The sequence below is a fragment of the Eschrichtius robustus genome, chromosome X (genome assembly GCF_028021215.1).
Source record: "Eschrichtius robustus isolate mEscRob2 chromosome X, mEscRob2.pri, whole genome shotgun sequence".
Taxonomy (NCBI): Eukaryota; Metazoa; Chordata; class Mammalia; order Artiodactyla; family Eschrichtiidae; genus Eschrichtius; species Eschrichtius robustus.
In genome coordinates, this window is record NC_090845.1 from 63,268,605 (window position 1) to 63,286,148 (window position 17,544).

The 17,544-nt window shown below is 47.1% G+C and overlaps 1 protein-coding gene across 1 annotated transcript in view; it reads left to right on the forward strand.

The window, feature by feature from the left end:
• Nucleotides 1-2,843: 2,843 nt before the first annotated feature.
• The window catches only part of NHSL2 (NHS like 2), a 264,858-nt gene continuing 250,157 nt past the window's right edge, over nt 2,844-17,544 (forward strand). Inside the window, exon 1 of the mRNA XM_068533442.1 lies at nt 2,844-3,123. Within this exon, the coding sequence (XP_068389543.1) occupies nt 2,844-3,123 (280 nt within the window). The remainder of the gene's footprint in view (nt 3,124-17,544) is intronic.

Below are 17,544 nucleotides of genomic sequence, written 5' to 3' on the forward strand. Positions count from 1 at the left end.
CTGGAGACGTGGGCGAAGGTGGGGTGTAGCATCCCTGCCCTTTTCCTGTATCAGGCAGCGTTTTGCTCCAGAATCCACAATGATTCTCTATTGCCTGTTGGGCCAAGTTAAATCCTTTAGTAAGGCTCTTCATACCAGGCTCTGCTTCTAGTTCAGCTTCATTTATTCATCATCAACAAATATTTTCTGAGTACCACCTGGGTGCCAGTTGTTAGGCTTGGCACTGGGAGCACAGCAGTGAGCAAGACAGACATGGTTCCTGCCCTCATGGAGCTAACAGTCTAGAGGGAGCGACAATATCATGACAAAATAAATATCATTACTGTTAAGCAAGGATGATTGTGAGAATGCTGTGCTGGGGGGTGATGTGGGAGCATGGGGCAGAACCCTTCACCTTAGCTGCTTGCCTGCCCCGGACAGCTTGGCCGAAGTGTGGCACCTCTAGAACCCCAACCCTCCCTCCACAGACTGGAGCCAGGCCTCTGTGCTCCTTCCTCAGAGGCTCTCTACATCCAGGCCCACCTCGAGGTCTCACCTTTCCTGTTGGGAAGAGACTGGAGATATGAAGGAATGTGGAAATTTATACGTATTCCCTTGACTTCTTCCATGGGACGACGTGCAGTGCGGGTCTGGCCCTGGGAAGGGAGGAGGGGCTCTGTTCTGAGGTGGCCCCTTTGCAAGTCCTTGATGTTTCCTTGATGAAAGCCAGGGCCAGCGCACTGAAGAGGCTGGAGTGAGCGGGCTCAGCTGGGGGAAGGGCGTGGGGCTAAAGCTGATTTGCTTGGAGTTGAGCTTGTTATTAGAGAGCCCTGAAAGATTCATCAGCTTCAGGAATCAGAGTAGTGAGGGCGGCTCAGACACCAGGCCTGAGCCAGGCCTGTCACCCTCTGGCAGTGAAGCTCTGCCCACACAGTCTCCTTCAATCTGCTGGTACCTCATTTCTTTTTCTCCAGAACGGAGATCAGTCTAAACAGCCCATAGGTCAAGGAAAACTATCCCTGGAGAGTCCAGCCAAGTCCCTACTTCCTGCCAGTCAGTCACTCTCTTGGCTCAGGTTTGAGTTTGCCAAATAGAGAATTTCAGGTCCTCATTCCACAACTTGATTTTACAGTTCAGAAAAGGGGCTGTCTTTTGCCCATTTGTTTATTCTTCTTTGAATTAGAACCCAACTTTTCTAGTATTCGTGTTCCAAATTACTGAACCAGGGATAGCTATTTACTGAAAAGGGTAATCAGATTACTCTTTGTTTTTGGCAGCGCAGCATGCAAGATCTTAGCTCCCCGACCAGGGATCCAACCCGTGCCCTCTTCAGTGGAAGCACGTAGTCTTAACCACTGGACTGCTGGGGAAATCTAAGATTACTCTTAACTAGTTGTAGCACCTTGAACTGTTTAAGAGACAATTCTCTGAAGGAATGAATGAAAACAGTCCGTGCTCAGGATCATTAGTGCAGACACACATATTCTGTTCAAGGTGTTTTACTAAAAGACTATAAGGGATTATAAGGATGGGAACATTTTTAGGAGGAAAGATGAGGAGAGAATTACCAGAAGGAAGAAGTGGAACCACACCAAAGTCAAAGAAGTGAAAGGAGAATCAGATGGGAACTCGGTGTGTCGAAAATAAGTGTTCTGAGTGGAAACTCCCCAAGGGCACAGGGACATATGCACACTCGGGCACTCTGCTTTTCTGAGGATGCCAGTATCCCCCTCTCTTCTACCTTCTACAATGAAGAGAAATCAGGACTTGACCACAGTGTTGCCAGTACTGAAAGCGCACCCCAGCTCCTGTACTTCAGTGGACATCCCAGGAGTCCACTATGGCCAGAGACAGAGTCCATCTCAGCCAGGAGGCCTTGCCAAGAGGAGAGGGCCCTGGGCTCCCTTTTGGCTTAAAATACAGACCGGTGGCCCTCTATCTGAACTGAATCTTGTTCCAGAGAATGGGTTTGTTTTCATTCATTCATTCATTCCAGATCCTTTACAGTAGTCCAGGACTCCCCAGAGACACTGCCCTCCTGAGCAGTCGAGTAAGATATTTGGTTCTTTCCCCCTCATTTCCAAGTTCCTGGGCGCTAGAAGGCTGTACTCACAGTCTAGTCGTCTAGCCCGTGCGTGGCACTGAGTACATGTTTGGGAAAGGGAATCTAGATGAATGAGGTCAGACTATTCGACGGGTCTCCGCTGGTTACTAGTTGGTGTGGGCACGGGTGCCCTTGAATTTCTATTATTTACGAAGAAAGAGTTTAAATGAAAACAACAACAACAACAAGGAAAAAACAAAACAAAACACACACCAAAGCGGAAAACTTTAACCATCAGTACTGGGACTGGAGCTGCACAGGGGGACGCGGGCACGCATACTGTACCGAACGAACATCACACACATACACCCCACTCACGCAGACATTCCTTCTTTCACGCTCCAGCTCGATCTTTTTACTCCTACTTCCCTTTGCCTCCTCTCCCGGATCAAGCGTTAATCTGTGAATCTCTGACCGCAAAAGAAAAAAAAAAAGGTGGGTGGGGGGATCCCGAAGTAGCAGAGCGAGGGAGGAGGAGGTGGAGAAAGGCGGGGAGGAGGAGGAGCCCAGCGAACCAGAGTCAGAGGGACTGGTGGCTCCGGCGAGTGTGCAGCCCCGGGGGGAGCCGGCGCTCCAGGCTGGGAACCCGTCAGCCCGCCCACCCGCCCGGCGTCTTTGGCGCCCGCCCGCTCGCCGGCCCGCGCCCAGGGGCCTGCTACACCCGGAGCTGGGGCCGCCGCTCAGGGGCGCTCGGGCCAGAGGCGCCGCTCGGGGCGATCCGGCCGCGCCGCCAGGCTGGTCCCCCGCGCCCGCGCCCGGGATGCCGTTCTACAGGCGCACAGTGGTGCCCCAGCGCCTGTGCCCGCGCAACCCGCCACAGCCGCTGACCGAGCTCCGCGACGTGAGCCACCTGGCCGCGCTCAGCCTGCTCCGGCAGCTCGCCGACCTCTGCGGCCACTCGCTGGCTCTGCTCGAGGACCTCGAGGGGCACCTGCTGGCCCTGGGGCGCCGCACCGACAGCCTGTTCCGCCGCACCGTGCACCTCCGCCGCCGCCTTCCCTGCCGCCTGCTCGGTCCGGAGGACGACGAGGAAGAGCTAGGTAAGCTGCGCCCGGGCGGTCCGCGGCCCCGCGTGCACCTCGCCTCTGGGGGCGCCAGCCCGCGCCCGCTCTGCGCCCACCCCTCCCCCGCCCTCCCAGCCCCTCCTCGGCCCTCCCCTCCCTTCCCCTCGGGGAACGAGGGGATCCCGCTTCCCAGACTCCACGCCCGCCGCACTCCAGCTGGAACTTCCTGCTCCTGGATCCGGTCGCGCCGTCCCGAGTGGCCATATGCCCTCGGGGTTCCCGGCCTTGGGGTTGGCGGCCGCCTTCTGGGGATCTTGGGGAAGAAGGCGGGGGGACCTGCGGGGGTCCCCGGGAGCTGCTGGGTCCGGACCGCTTCGGCGCCGCCCCCAGGCCCGAGGCGTCCTAGCCTTCGTGGAGTCGGGAACCAAATGGCCGCGCCGCTGGCGTCTTTGCTCCAGTCTAGGAGCTCGGGCACTTCGGAAAGCGCGCCGGAGCCGCCGGCCACCTACCCGGCGGCAGGAGCCCTGGCGGCGGTGCCTACCGACTTTAAACCTGTGCAACTTCGCGCTGGAGTGTGATCGCGGCTCTCGCTCGAAGAAGTGTCTGAGAGCCCACCCGCCCGCTTCTCCCCGCGAGGTCGGAGCTGGTGCTCCAGGAGAGGCCGGAGGGTGTGGTGGGGAGGAGAGACTCTCCCCCTCCCAGCCGGCTTCTCTGACCCCTTACCCCTAGGGTCCGGCTGCACAGACTTGCTTGGGAGAACCGTTTAAAGCAACTGTCATCAGTTCTGTGATTCCTTTAGAAATCAGCCATGTCTGAGAAACCCAGTGGTGCCCTGGCTGAGCACGCAGGACTCGTGAGAGGCAGGAGGGCAACGCGAGCCCTTGTGCTTTACTACTTTGGACCCCAACACTTTGCATGGGGAATCCTCTCTCCATGGAAATGCTGTGATCCTTTAGAGTGTGGGACTTTTGGAGAAAGCAGGGGGATTGAATGTGCTGGAAATGTTGACCGCAGCTGGGGCATGCCAGGTACCAGGGCCAATTGGTGCCACCAGGAAGTTAGGGGAGAGAAGGAGCAGTGTGGACAGGAAGTTTCAGATGGAGGCAGAATATGGCTACTGACTGACTTGTGATTGCAAGCCTCCAGCTGCCTTGGGAAAGAAGTGTCTGAGTCAGCCCCTCTCCATTGCAGACCTCACCTCCCTCCCACGCCTTCCATAGAATAGGTGTCATAGGCCCTGGCACCCCTCTTCCCAAAACTCTCTGACCTCTGATGTTGATGGTGGAGGTCACTTGTAGAGAAAATGAACTGGGTCCACTGGGGAAAGGAAGGTGGAAGACACAGTTGACTGCCACATGGAATGTAGACATGGGACCAGAAATCTCTGCATGGCAGGGGAGCAGGAAAGCTGGGGCTTTAGGTCTGGTTAGTTCTCAGTTAACAGAGAGGGTAGGAAGGTCATTGTTGATTTTTTTTTCTGGGGTCCCACTGACTACCAGGATTAGCCTAGGAGAAATTTTATAAGTCAGCTTGCGGAGTTATTTTCAGAATCCCCACACAGCTTGCAGAGAGCCACCTACTGAGTGCAGCAGGGTAAGTTAAGGACAGCGAGGAGGCTCTACTTTTCCAATTTGTGCCTTTCTGTCCTTTCCATGTGAGGGAAGGAATGGCTTCACCAAGTTGCCTTGGGAAAGAGATGGCTTCATGCAATGGAGAGCTTTTAAAGGAAGGGAGCAATTCTTCGGATAAATTGCATTGGGTTGGCTTCTTTGAAATTTGCAAGAGCTGGGAGAGTGGCTATCTCTCATCTTTGGTGTGGCTGCTTGCCTTTGAGAGTGCACCTATCTGCAGGCTCAGGTACTGAGGGGCCTGCTGCGTAAATGGAACACAGGCTACCTTAATTTGGCAAGAAGGTCTGGTTTTCCATTTTCTGGTCTAATGCCCTACCCTAGACTCCCCTTGAGGTTCCCACTGCACACTTTTCTCTTCAGGAATTTTGATTGCGTAGCACTTAAATTAGGCCTTCTCAGCAATGATCTGAGCACAAGTGCCAAATGCAAAGGGAGCTGGGGCGCATAATCAGTGCACCACCTGGCCACCCCTTTGTCGCTCAGGCATAAGCTTCAACAAGGTGTTCAAGCAGGTTGCATATTATATTTTGACCCCAATTAAAAATGCTTTTTTTTCCCCACCAATGTCAAGGCTTGCTCTTTTCTTCCCCGTGTCTTTTCCTCCTAGCTCCTACTCCATTACTGACCATTTTGCTGGTGGTGGGCACTCCCAGTCAGCATTTTACCCTGTATATCCTCTATCTGGCTGGATTTCCCCCAGATTCTTGCTCTAGCTGTTTCTTTGGTCATGAGGGCAGGAAAGAACTGGGAAGGAAGGTTTGGAAGCAACATGGGCAGAGTGAATGACACCTGACAGGCCAGCAGTTTGTAGCCTCCTGTGGGGACAGCTTGGCTGCCACCTCCGGACTGAGTAATGACAAGTCAGACTGGCCCATAGCCTTCAGGCTTGCGGAGACCAGACTGCAGGCTGGGCCAGGCAGGGAGGCAGCAGGGGGAGGACAGGGAGAGGAGAGGGAGAAAGACAGAGGAGGAGAAAGTTGATGCTAAAGGAGTCCAAGGTGTTTCTCTCCACAATCAGGGGTCATGTCCCCACCATCTTCAAGGTTACAAGGGTGGGACTGGGCTGGGCTGGTTGCCTGGCAACACCCTCTTCTCCACTGAAGGCTGTTCTTCGGTAACTTGAACCCCTTTGAGACTGCCCCAGAAGCTCTTGTAACTGGTCTGGGGTGGGGGATGGGGGTTGGAAAGAGGAGAGGGTGTGTTACAGGACTGCACCAGGCTCCTCTGGTTGTGGATCTGTGGCTGTTGCCGCACCCGTGGCATAACCCTGCCTATAACTTGCATTTTTCCTCGCATCTGGCTTTGAATGTGACCCGCTTTATTGCTTTCGTGTCCTGGATTCTGTACTCTTCATCTCAAGAATGGCATGGTCAAAGCCAGTGGGAAATAGCTCCATTCCTGCCACCATATGCTGAGTCAATCCAAGCTTTCCAATTTCTCCCTCAGACATCTATTTAATGTTTGTAGGTGCTTAAATGATAATTACAAAAGCAATCAGGCCATTGGCCTGGGGGTATAATATCTCCTGTGCAAGCAAGGAAGTCACTGAAGCACTAGACAACTGCTAGGTATGTTTAATAACACTGGGGAGCTATCATGTTACACTAGCCCATGAACTTGCTGTGGGAAAGATGCTCTGTTCCTTCTTGCAATGATTTTGGCTTGAATACAGCCAGTTGGGTAGATGGTAGAAACTCCCTCTTCATCTTTATGTAAAATTCCTGCTTCTTGATTTTCCAACTTTGTGGCAACTCTGGCTCCAAATCATAAAGGACAGCTGGTTTATGTATGTTTAAATCATAATTCCAGTGTGAGGGGAGACTGTTGTAAGTCTGTATGGAGATGAAGAATGGAAACTGCGCCTCTAGACTGCAGCCAGTTTACCATTAGATGAGGTATGGTAGACCCTGAACCTGACTGTCATGGCTACTGAGGAGGGGCCTGCTTGAGCTGGATGGAGCAGGAGGAACTTGGGGGACTTGGAACAGGCACTCTACCAGGGCTCAGTTTTGTGGCACTCTACCAGGGCTCAGTTTTGTCTCTGTCCTACATGTCAGCCCCAGAAACTGTTGGGACAGTTGGCTTGACAGAGTGGGGAGGGGGAGCAAGCCCATTTTCTTTTAAATACCATGAAATTCCTGGTCTGCTTCATGGTATTTCCATGTGTTGAAAACATCTTCCCTGGAAATTTGGACACCGAAATGTCCACTAGAATTTCCTCTGCTTTAGAAACAAGAAATTTAATCTTCTCCGTTTTTTAGATACATCAACAGCTAAAGCGATAAAAGCATCAGGATGACGGAATAGTAGAGTAACAGGAGAGGATTTAAATTATAGCTCTTGGGCTCAATTTTGATCTTTATGGAGTTGATTAGGTGTCAGGAGGAGGGTGGTGAATTTGCATCATTTGTCCCTGTACTTCTCTGGCTTGGGTGGAGTCAGTTTATACTTTGTGACACCAAAAATTCGGTCATTAACCATTATGCGCACCATAATACTTGACTACTGAGGCCCAGAAAAAGGAAGGGACTTGTCCAAAGGCACCCAACTGGATCAAGACCTTTAGTAGCCCTAAGTGCTGGAAAGATTATAGTGCCTCTCCATACCTAATTCCAAATGAAACAATATTAAACCTTCAAATAAAATTTTATTTTAAAAGATTACTCGAAGTTCCACCTGTATGTTGAAATTAAAATGGCTTTTTATTAGATTCTTTCATTCTCTCTCTCTTTTGTACTCCTGTTGTTGGTGCCCTAAGCGTGGACTTAATCTGCCCCTTGGGGAATGTGGCACTGGCTAAGTCACACAGCAGGTCAGTGGCATGAGGCCTTGATCTAGAAGCCAGGGCTTCTGCCATCCAAGCCAGTGCTCTGCCCTCTTCAGGGATGCTAAGTTCAAAGTCAGTTGTTCATTGAGAGTCACTGCCGTGGCGTTTTTTCTAGCTGGAACTTGTTCAGGATAAGGAGTAACTACTGCTACCTTTGGGAACTGAGGGATTCTCTAGAGAACAGGCCTCCTGGGGTTTCTTCAGTTGGGACTTGGGGGGTGAGATGGAGGTGGAGGGGAGGAAGGAAGGTCAACCTTGCATCATGTAGAGAATAGATGTAAGGCAAGAGACTCCCTTGTTAAAACAGTCTCCTTTAAGCTTTCAGTAGGAAATAGCCTTGGAAAAATAATCTTTAGTTGGGAAGGGGTGGCTGGGCTAGTGACCCTGACAGTCTTCTGAAGGTCACCTTTCCATTGGATCTTTCCCTCACAATCCTTCTGTCATCTTTATACTTGCTATTCTCCCTAATAGCTTTTAATCCAACTGTGGACACTTCTTATCACACACCCACATCCTGACTATTTTCTGTTATTACAGCAGAGCTTGGTTGGCATTTCCAAAGGCACTTTTATTAAAAGCCAAGGGGAATGAGAAAGTAAAATTATTACCAAAAATGTGTTTAACATACGTGTTTCCAAAGTATGGATTTATTATTCTTCAAAGCTTAAGTAGCTTAACAGGCTTACTAGCTTTGCTGCTCTATATGCCCTTTCTGAGGGACTCAGATCACCTTTTCCTCAGATCATTACTTTCTAACTTTGAAGAAAGGGCACAACTTTGGGTCCTGTCTCCTCCCTGCCCCCAACCCTTGTGCTGGGTTTTAGAGACCCACAGGTAAATAAGACCCAGTCTGTTCATTCGAAGAGCTCCCAGTCTGCAGGGGTTGATGCCATCTTGTTTCCCAGCACATCAGCACAGGGTGCCTGGGCATCCGGTCTTCTTCTCTAGGTGGGGGAAAGAAGATAACCAGAATCTGGACCCCAGTTCACACCCCATAGGATTTTCCATTCAGTCTGGTTCGGGGTCCAAGGATGGAATTTGGACTTTTAGAATTCCCTATGGTAAAAAAACAAAAAACAAAAAACCAAAAAACCCAAACAGTGATGGAGTGCTACTGTGAATTCAGCAATGCTTTTACATGAATTTGTAGGTTTAAAATTGATGACCTTGTCTTCACACATAGGCAAAATAGTGCTTATTCAGTAGATGAACAATGCTTGGTGGATCTGCAGACTCATGGACGTCTTGTGATAACTCCTCCAGAGTTATCTAGATGGCCTTCTAGAGTCTTCTACCCTCTGTTGGGAAGCACTGGCTTAACCTTCCTGGTTCAAGCTTTCAGCTCTTCCCTGCTCCAAAGAATTCCATGATTTCACTCAGATAAGCTCTCACTGAAGTTTTCAAGTTAGAGTACACAGGATGGCAATGTCTTTTTCTCACTTTATTTATTTACTTTCTTTCAGTTTTATTGAAATATAATTGACATACAGCACTGCATAAATTTAAGTGTACAGGATGATGATTTGACTTACAGACATCATGTAATGATTAGCACAATAAGTTTAGTGAACATCCATCATCTCGTATAGATACAAAATTAAAGAAAAAGAAAAAAATATTTTTCCTTGCAATGAGAGCTCTTAGGATGTACTCTCAACAACTTTCATAAATAACACACAGCAGTGTTCATTATATTTATCATGTTGTACGTTACAACTCTAGTACTTATCATATAATTGGAAGTTTGTACCTTTTGACCACCTTCATCCAATTCCCCCTCCCCTCGCCCCAACCTCTCTGGTAACCACAAATCTGATCTCTTTTTCTGTGAGTTTATTTGTACGTTTTTTGAAGTATAATTGACCTACAGCACTATGTTAGTTCCTGGTGCACAATATAGTGATTCCATATTTCTATACCTTACAAATTGAGCACCATGATAAATCTAGTTACCATCTGTCACCACACAAAGATATTACATTATTATTGACCATATTTCCCACACTCTACACTTTATCCGCACAATACTCCTTTATTTTGTAACTGGAAGTTTGTACCTCTTAATCTCCCTCACCTATTTCACTCATCCCTCCCACCCCCTCCCCTCTGGCAACCACCTGTTTTTTCTCTACATCTATGATGCTGTTTCTGTTTTGTTATGTTTGTTCATCTGTTTTTTAGATTCCACATATAAATATAATCATATGGTATTTGTCTTCCTCTGTATGACTTATTTTACTAAGCATAAAACTCTCTAGGTCCATCGGTGTCACAAATGGCAAGATTTCGTTCTTTTTTATGGCTGAGTAATATTCCATTGTATCTATACGCCACATCTTCTTTATCCATTCATCTGTTGATGGCACTTAGGTTGCTTCTATATCTTGGCTATTGTGCATAGTGCTGCAGTGAACATAGAGGTGCATGTATCTTTTCGAATTAGCGTTTTCATTTTCTTTGGAGAAATACACAGAAGTGGAATTGCTAGATCGTATGGTAGTTCTATTTTTAATGTTTTGAGGAACCTCCATAGGATGGCAAAAACTTAATGGACAAGGCTACGTTAATAATGCCACAAACAGGAGATGTATGGATTGTGTTTGCACAAGTAGGCTTGCACCAAGGTGCTTTGTATGTGAGGCAGTGGGTCTGATTGTGTACAAACCATTAGGCTCAGTCCTTTACCTTGGGAGGTTTGAGCAATCTCTGTCCGTCCCTCCTCCTTTCCTGCCATCCCTCCCTCTCTCTCTTTCTAAAATGTAAGCTCCTCAATAGAAAGTAAACATCTTTAGGGCAGAGATTTTATCTTTTTTTACTGCCATATCTCCAGTCCCTAAAATAGTGCTTGGCACTTAATACCTATTAAGTTCAATTCCTCCCTTCTTTCTAACCACCACACATTTATTGAGCACCTGACTCTGGGCCTGGCCCTGTGCTAGCCTCTGAGGATATAGAGCCAAGCTAGAATGCAGCCCCATGGTCCAGCGGGGAGAGCCTGGAATCATCGTACTGCCGTGGAGGCAAGCTTGGGGGTCATCGGAAGGCAGAGGAAGCTCACCTAATTCAGCTCAGAGGCTTGGAAAAGCTTCGGGGAGGATGTGGTGTCTGAGTTCTGAAGGATGATCTGGAGCTGGCCAATTGAAGAAGGAGGGGGAGGGAATTCCCGGCTCAGAAGGTAGCCTTTGCTAAGCCCTGGATATGTGAGAGGGCTAGTGTGGGGGAGGAACTAACTCAAGTGATTCAGGAGGAGAGGGTGCAAGGCACCTCCTGACTCAGAGTGAGCCCTCAGGGCTCGGGTGGGGGGGCTGTAACATCCTGTTTGCTGACCAAGGAGCTGGATACTGGAGAGCCTTAGGAAGGTCCAAATGAAGCTGTAATAGGAACTGCAGATTTTCTTGATCTACGTTCAAGTTTTCATTATCCTTGGGCAGATGAGACTTGGGCGACCTTGGCTCCTCCCTGCTTTGCAGAGCCAAGTCCTAGGTCCCCCTAAGATGTCCAGGCCAGGAGGCACTCCACGCCACAGTGAGACAGAAAGAGGGAGAGAAAGCAAGAATCTACCTGCCTGGTGTGTCCCCGGCTGTGTGGATCCAGTTGCATTCCAGAGCAAAATATATTATTCATGCGCCTGCTTTTTTGTGAGTGGGGACATTTGAGGTTTGACTGTATGTTTTATTTTATTTTATTTTTTCTTTCTAAATAGCATAGATTCTTCAGAATGGTCTGTAATTCATCTAGGGGAAAATCAGAAAAATATTTTTTTCCCTTGGAAAATGGACTCAAAGAGGAGATGAGTTTTAAAAATGCTTCAGCTGTTTTTAAGTGGAATCATTTGCTTCTGAGAATAGTGTAATTAACTGCCTGGCAATTTATAGTCTGATTCCCAGTATCTGCAAAGTAGTCAAACTCATATTGTTCTCCCCAACCAGCAGGCCCTGAGGGGAGTGAGGTCTACTTTACCGGAAAGCCTTGGGCGCTCTCGGCTCTCGCTGGAGGCCATGCATCACAGCTGTCAGCAATTCTAGCGGTGTTGTTATATGCTCTTATCCCCCCTTGACCCAGTAATTCCATTTCCAAGACCTTATGCTAAAGAAATGATCAGATATTGTGGGGAAAATGTTCGCGGATCCTCACTGCATCTTTTGGTTATTTATACTAACCCCAAAATGAAAACAACTTATTCAGTAATATGGGTGTGGTTCTATAAATGTTGACAGGTCTATGTGTGGTACAAATCTAGGCAACTAAGAAAAATCGTGCTCGAAATAAATATATGAGGATATGTGGAAATGTGTGAAATAATGCTAAGTGAAAAATCAGGGTATTAAATTGCATGTATGATATTATCCAAAATAAAGCACATACATAAAAAAGAAGCTGGAGGGGTATGTGCCAAAATGTTAACAATCGTTGTTATCTCAAGGTGATAACAATGATAGCAAACGATAACAAAGATAGCAGTGGTTATCTTTATGAGATTATGGGAGCCGGTGTTTTTTCTTTTCTTGTAGCTTTGTGTATTTTTCAAAATTTCCTAAATGAACATGTATTACTTTTAATAAACAGAAAAACCAAACAATGAATGACATATTAAGGAAAAGGATCTTGGGATTTGGCAGCAGCACCTGTGGGTTTAATTCTGACTTGCCCAACACTTATAAGCTGATTTGGGTGTCTCAGAACCACACTCCCTCATCTTTAAAAGGGGGTTAATGCTCCCCAGTTCAGAGGGTTGTCGTGAGGATCCAGAATAATGTATGGAAAATGCCGGGGCCCATATGCCACAATCCTGCTTATGATCACTAAATACTAAGAAGATGAAATTCCACAAAACCTTTTGAAATCCCTGGATGGGGATACTGTCAAGATGAAGTTATAATGTTTCCTAAACAGCTCCGAATTGCAGCCATTCTTCCCTTTTGCAGAATATGTAAAGAATGCCTGCCTGTGTGCTCACGGAGGAGCCAGGGCTGTCGGCTCGTCTCTCCCAATCTGAGGATTTTCCTTTCCTTTGACTCCTCCCTTCATTCTCCCCCACTGACATCTGTTCACTGCCTCACCAGCCAAGGGGGCAAATTCTTTGGAACTGAAGCCGAGGCACCACCGAGAGTTCTGGTAGATCTGAGATGTTTATTGTCACAGAATATGTAGTGCTGGCTGACCACGAGGACCCGCCAGGTTGGGACGCCAAGGAGGGGCTTTAATGAAGCAGCAGAGGATAGACGCAGGTCGCACAGCTAGGCAGCATCCCCTGCCTTGGGGCAGAGCCCTCATCCAAATGTCCTGCTGGCTCTCTGGTCACCTCTTCCCTTGGGATGGCTTCATGGCTTCTGGCTTGGCTCACCAGTTTTACAGAACCAGCTTGGTTTATGGGTGAAGAAACACCTTCTCACAAAACTTCTGGGGCCTCAGGATGCTTCAGTGACGTGTTTGGCAGCTTGCCCGAGGGTCTGTCTCTCACCAGCATGGATTTGGGGCCAGTAAGCCCTAATCTTACAACCAGGCAGCCTCAAGGTCATGGGCACACCTTGGTAGTGTCTACAGCATGCCCAGACCACCAAGCAATTCAGTCATCTCCCTGAGTAGAATCCTTCACACTGCTTGTCTGGTTGCATTTTTCTCTTTCTCTTTCTTTCTCTCTTTCTTTCTCTCTTTCTTTCTCTCTTTCTTTCTCTCTTTCTTTCTCTCTTTCTCTCTCTCTTTCTCTCTCTCTTTCTCTCTCTCTCTCTCTCTTTCTCTCTTTCTCTCTCTCTTTCTCTCTTTCTCTCTTTCTCTCTCTCTTTCTCTCTCTCTCTTTCTCTCTTTCTCTCTTCTCTCTCTCTCTCTCTCTCTCTCTCTCTCTCTCTTTCTCTCTTTCTCTCTTTATGACTGGGTTGGGTCTTCGTTTCTCTGCGAGGGCTTTCTCTAATTGTGGCAAGTGGGGACCACTCTTCATCGCGGTGCGCGGGCCTCTCACCATCGCGGCCTCTCTTGTTGCGGAGCACAGGCTCCAGACGCGCAGGCTCAGTAGCTGTGGCTCACGGGCCCAGTTGCTCCGTGGCATGTGGGATCTTCCCAGACCAGGGCTCGAACCCGTGTCCCCTGCATTGGCAGGCAGACTCCCAACCACTGCGCCACCAGGGAAGCCCTGGTTGCATTTTTTATTTTTAAAATTAGAGTAAAAAATATAGACCCTGGCTGCAAATCTGAATTACTTGGAGAGCTTAAAAATGTTACTAATGCTGTGGCCCCACCCCATACCAGTAAAACCAGAATTTCTGGGGGATGAGGCCCAGGAACCAGGATTTTTAAAAGACCCCCCAGGTGATTCTAATGTGCAGGCATGGGTGAGAACCACTGTTGTGGTATAGACTGTTAAAGCTGGAAGAGACCGTCCAGAGTTTGAAAAACTATAATGTATTTGTGGATAATGAGCATGAACTATAATACAGACTTAGATTCAAGTAAGTGACAACATATGACCTCATGGATGAACTCATAAGCAGTAATAATACCAAGTTAGATAATACACTTTAAAAAATTTTTAATAATGCATTTTATTTAACCCAGTGTATCCAAAATAGTATCATTTCAGCATGCAATCGATATTAAAATGATTAATGAGGTATTTTACATTATTTTATCTTTTGTACTAGGTCTTCAAAATTCAATGTGAATTTTACACTTACAGCACATCTCAGTTTGGTCTGGCTACCTTTCAAATGCTCCATAGCGCTATGTGGACAGTGGCTTCCATATTGGACAGCACCATTCTAGGGCATGGCCTTGTAGGCCAACTGGTCTTCTGTATGATAAATTATTTTATTTTTTTAAAACTGGATAATACACTTTTTAAATTTTATAAGAGAACAGAGGAAATTAGAAAGATGAAGCCATTTAATTTTATTAATAAAAAGAATAACTATATGTTAAGGTAAAGTTAAGCATCTTTTATTTTACATTTTTTGGTTATAACACGTCATCAACAACCACTGACATTTTAGGCGAGAACAATACTTTTGTTTTCTTATGTTGTAGTTATTTAATATCACTCTTGATGTTACTGGGTTGGATCCCTACATGAAGTCAACCTCAACTTACCTGTCTTTGCAAAAGAATATTAAGATTCCACTATGCACAGGGTTGTTGGAGTACAGGGAAGAGGAAGGAAACTTCCACTTTGTAATATTTAGTGTTCCAAATTAGGCTATGCCAGAAATCATAAATAGAAGTTGAAATGGTTGCCTCTGAATCAACATCTAGATTGGACTTAGTGCTTTCCTCAGTTCTCTTACGTGGCACACCATTTCATGCAGGTAGATTATTACGTTAATGACAGTGCATAATAGTGAGAACAACTGTATAGATTGTTGTGTTCAGTATTTTTAAACCCGTATCTGTTATACTTCAACAAATGCAGTTTAGAAGAAAAAGTATTTCTCTTTTTATCCCCTCCACGATCCCAATAGAAATAAGAGTTTTAGAATGTGAATCTAGGCCAGCAGCTGCCCAGAGAAAGGAAGAGGACTGGTCTAAAAGCGTCTCCAGGGTCGGTGGTTGCACTGACTTCGAGTACAGAACCTCTCCTGTGGCTATTTTGGGGTCCTGAGGCATCCACTTAGGTGACCCTATCATCAGCCCCTGAGAAATGCTGGGACGAGGGTGACAAGGGAGAGGGGAAAACTTTGGGAGGCCACTTTTAGTATCCCCTCTCCCTGCTGTGAGCAGAGGGAAGAGATACTAAAGGCAACCCTTCTAGTTTGTGTCCCCAGCAACAGATGATGCTGAGGATAACAAACAAGGCATCAAGAAGAGGCAGCAGCATCTTCAGAGGAATCTGGTTCGGAAGGCTGAGAAGTGTGTTTTGAGGAAGGGGTGCACTCAGAATGGTGCGAATTAAACAAAAAGTTTATGAAAAAGTTTGGGAGGAGTCCAGCTCCCAGGAAACTTTGCTCTTAGGAGAGACTCATGTCTTGAGGTTTCTGGATCGCTAAGTCTCACTGCATTCCAATTTCTAACCTGTTTTACCTCTTGGAATCACGCGTTACATAAGTTTACTCCCCATTGTGAAATAGCACAGTGAAATCTTTTCCCCCATAATTCCAAAGTAATGAAAATGGTAGACTGAGGAAACAAATGTTAGTGACTCGCACAGAGGCTTTACATTTTGTGCCTGTAGTTTCAAAACTATCTGCTGCATGTGGGGAGGGGGTGGGGGGGAGGAAGATCCAGTGAAGGTGAAGACTCCTTTCATTCCAGTTAGCATGTATTGAACTCCTGTTAGATGCCAGTGGGAGCTGGTAGTATATATGGCAAATAGGTGTCCCCTCGAGGAAGAGGGATGGCAAAAAAGGTACCTCCTCTGGATAGACCAATGAGGAAAACCCACTCCTTTTGGTGGAACCGTTAGACAAAGGCACATTCTTTGAGCATAGCAATTAGAAATAGTCACTTGTTTTGGTCATAACTATTTAAAACTAGAGCATCCTCTGGGTGGACCAATTTTGAAATAATAATTAATAATTAAAGCCCACGTGCAGTGGCTTGGTTGAATTTTGTCCCCAACTTGAGACCCCTTGGCAGGGCGCCCTTGTAGGAATACAACTTGCACGAGAGTACAGGTGGTCCTATGGTGCCCGGGGCCAGGCCAGGCACCAGGCATACAGATGTATATAAGAGCTAGACCTTGTTCTTGAGAAATGTGTAGACTCCCCCTCCTAACCCCCATCCTCTTTAACTCACCCCATCTGCTGCCAGCTCCACCCATGGTGCATTCTGCCTGGCAGAGCTTCTCTTTATGGTGACAAAACGTCTACCCTCCAGATGCACGGGCTGCTGTCTGCTGTTAGCGGGGGCTGTGCTGCTCCTGCCTGAGGCTCCAGGCTAAATGTCTACTATCTGTGATGAACAACTAGGGCTAATTGTTCGTTGTGAGGGCTTGTTGCTTCTAGGTTCTAGATGGGAAAATATAGACAGCATTTCTTCAATATCTGTTTTAAAACTTGGTTGTGTTCTGTTTAAATGTGCTTTGAAATGGTGAGTTTAGGCAGAACTGAGCTATTTTTTGCCTTTAATTTTCATATTCTTCAATAAAGGAAAGCAGTTTATCTCTTAATCTGGTGATTTAGAGCTGGCTTCAAGGGCTAATTCCTACCTAGCTCATTGTATTAAGATTGTGCCAGGCCCTGTGCCAGGTATTGGCGACACTGAATTCATAAGACCTACCTTTTGCCCTTGAGTCTTGGTATTTAGTTGGGAGGACAGTGTGGAGGGAGATAACCTCACTGCAGGCTGCTGGGTCTTAGGTGAAAAGCATAGAGCACAGAGGCAAGGAAAGCTTCCATAGCCTTTTTCTCTCTTGTCTTCCTGAAAACTGCTATTCATCCATCCATCCAGACATTCCCTCATCTTTACAGCCTCCTCCAACTCTCTCTGCTGTACTCCTGCTGTGCTTTGTTCACTTTTGAGACCCTTGGTTCCTCCATGTGGCCCAGCTTGGGAGAAGATCGTTGAGGCAGAGACTGCCAACTATGTACTGAACCTTCTTGAGTTCATTTTTATTTCCTTTCTTTTACCACCTCTTGAAAGTAACATGACCCTCTTCTGTGAAACTTGGAAGAACAGCCTGGCCATTCCTGGCCTCAAGATGAACTGTAAGCTAGAAGATAGCATTCTCTCCCGAGAAGAGTGAAAGCCTGTTTTAAAGGTTGTGGGGCTTTGGAAATAAGGTAGAACTACTGTGGCCTTCAGATCCTGATAAGTTCAGATGAGTTTGAACTGTTTCCTCCATCCCAAGGGACATCAGAGTTATAGTAGGTGGTTGTGGGCTAGTGACAGGCCTTTAGAGGTAGAAAGAAGCCCTGGTTATGAACCTGGCTAATTTTGCTCATTTTGCCAAGGGATAATGCCCAATTTCAGTATTTGCTAATGGGGTAATTTCAGTGTTGAGCCTTTTTTCTCTTTGTCAGGAGGATCAAATGAAACCCTATATGGAAAAGACTTTGTAAACAAAAAACCACC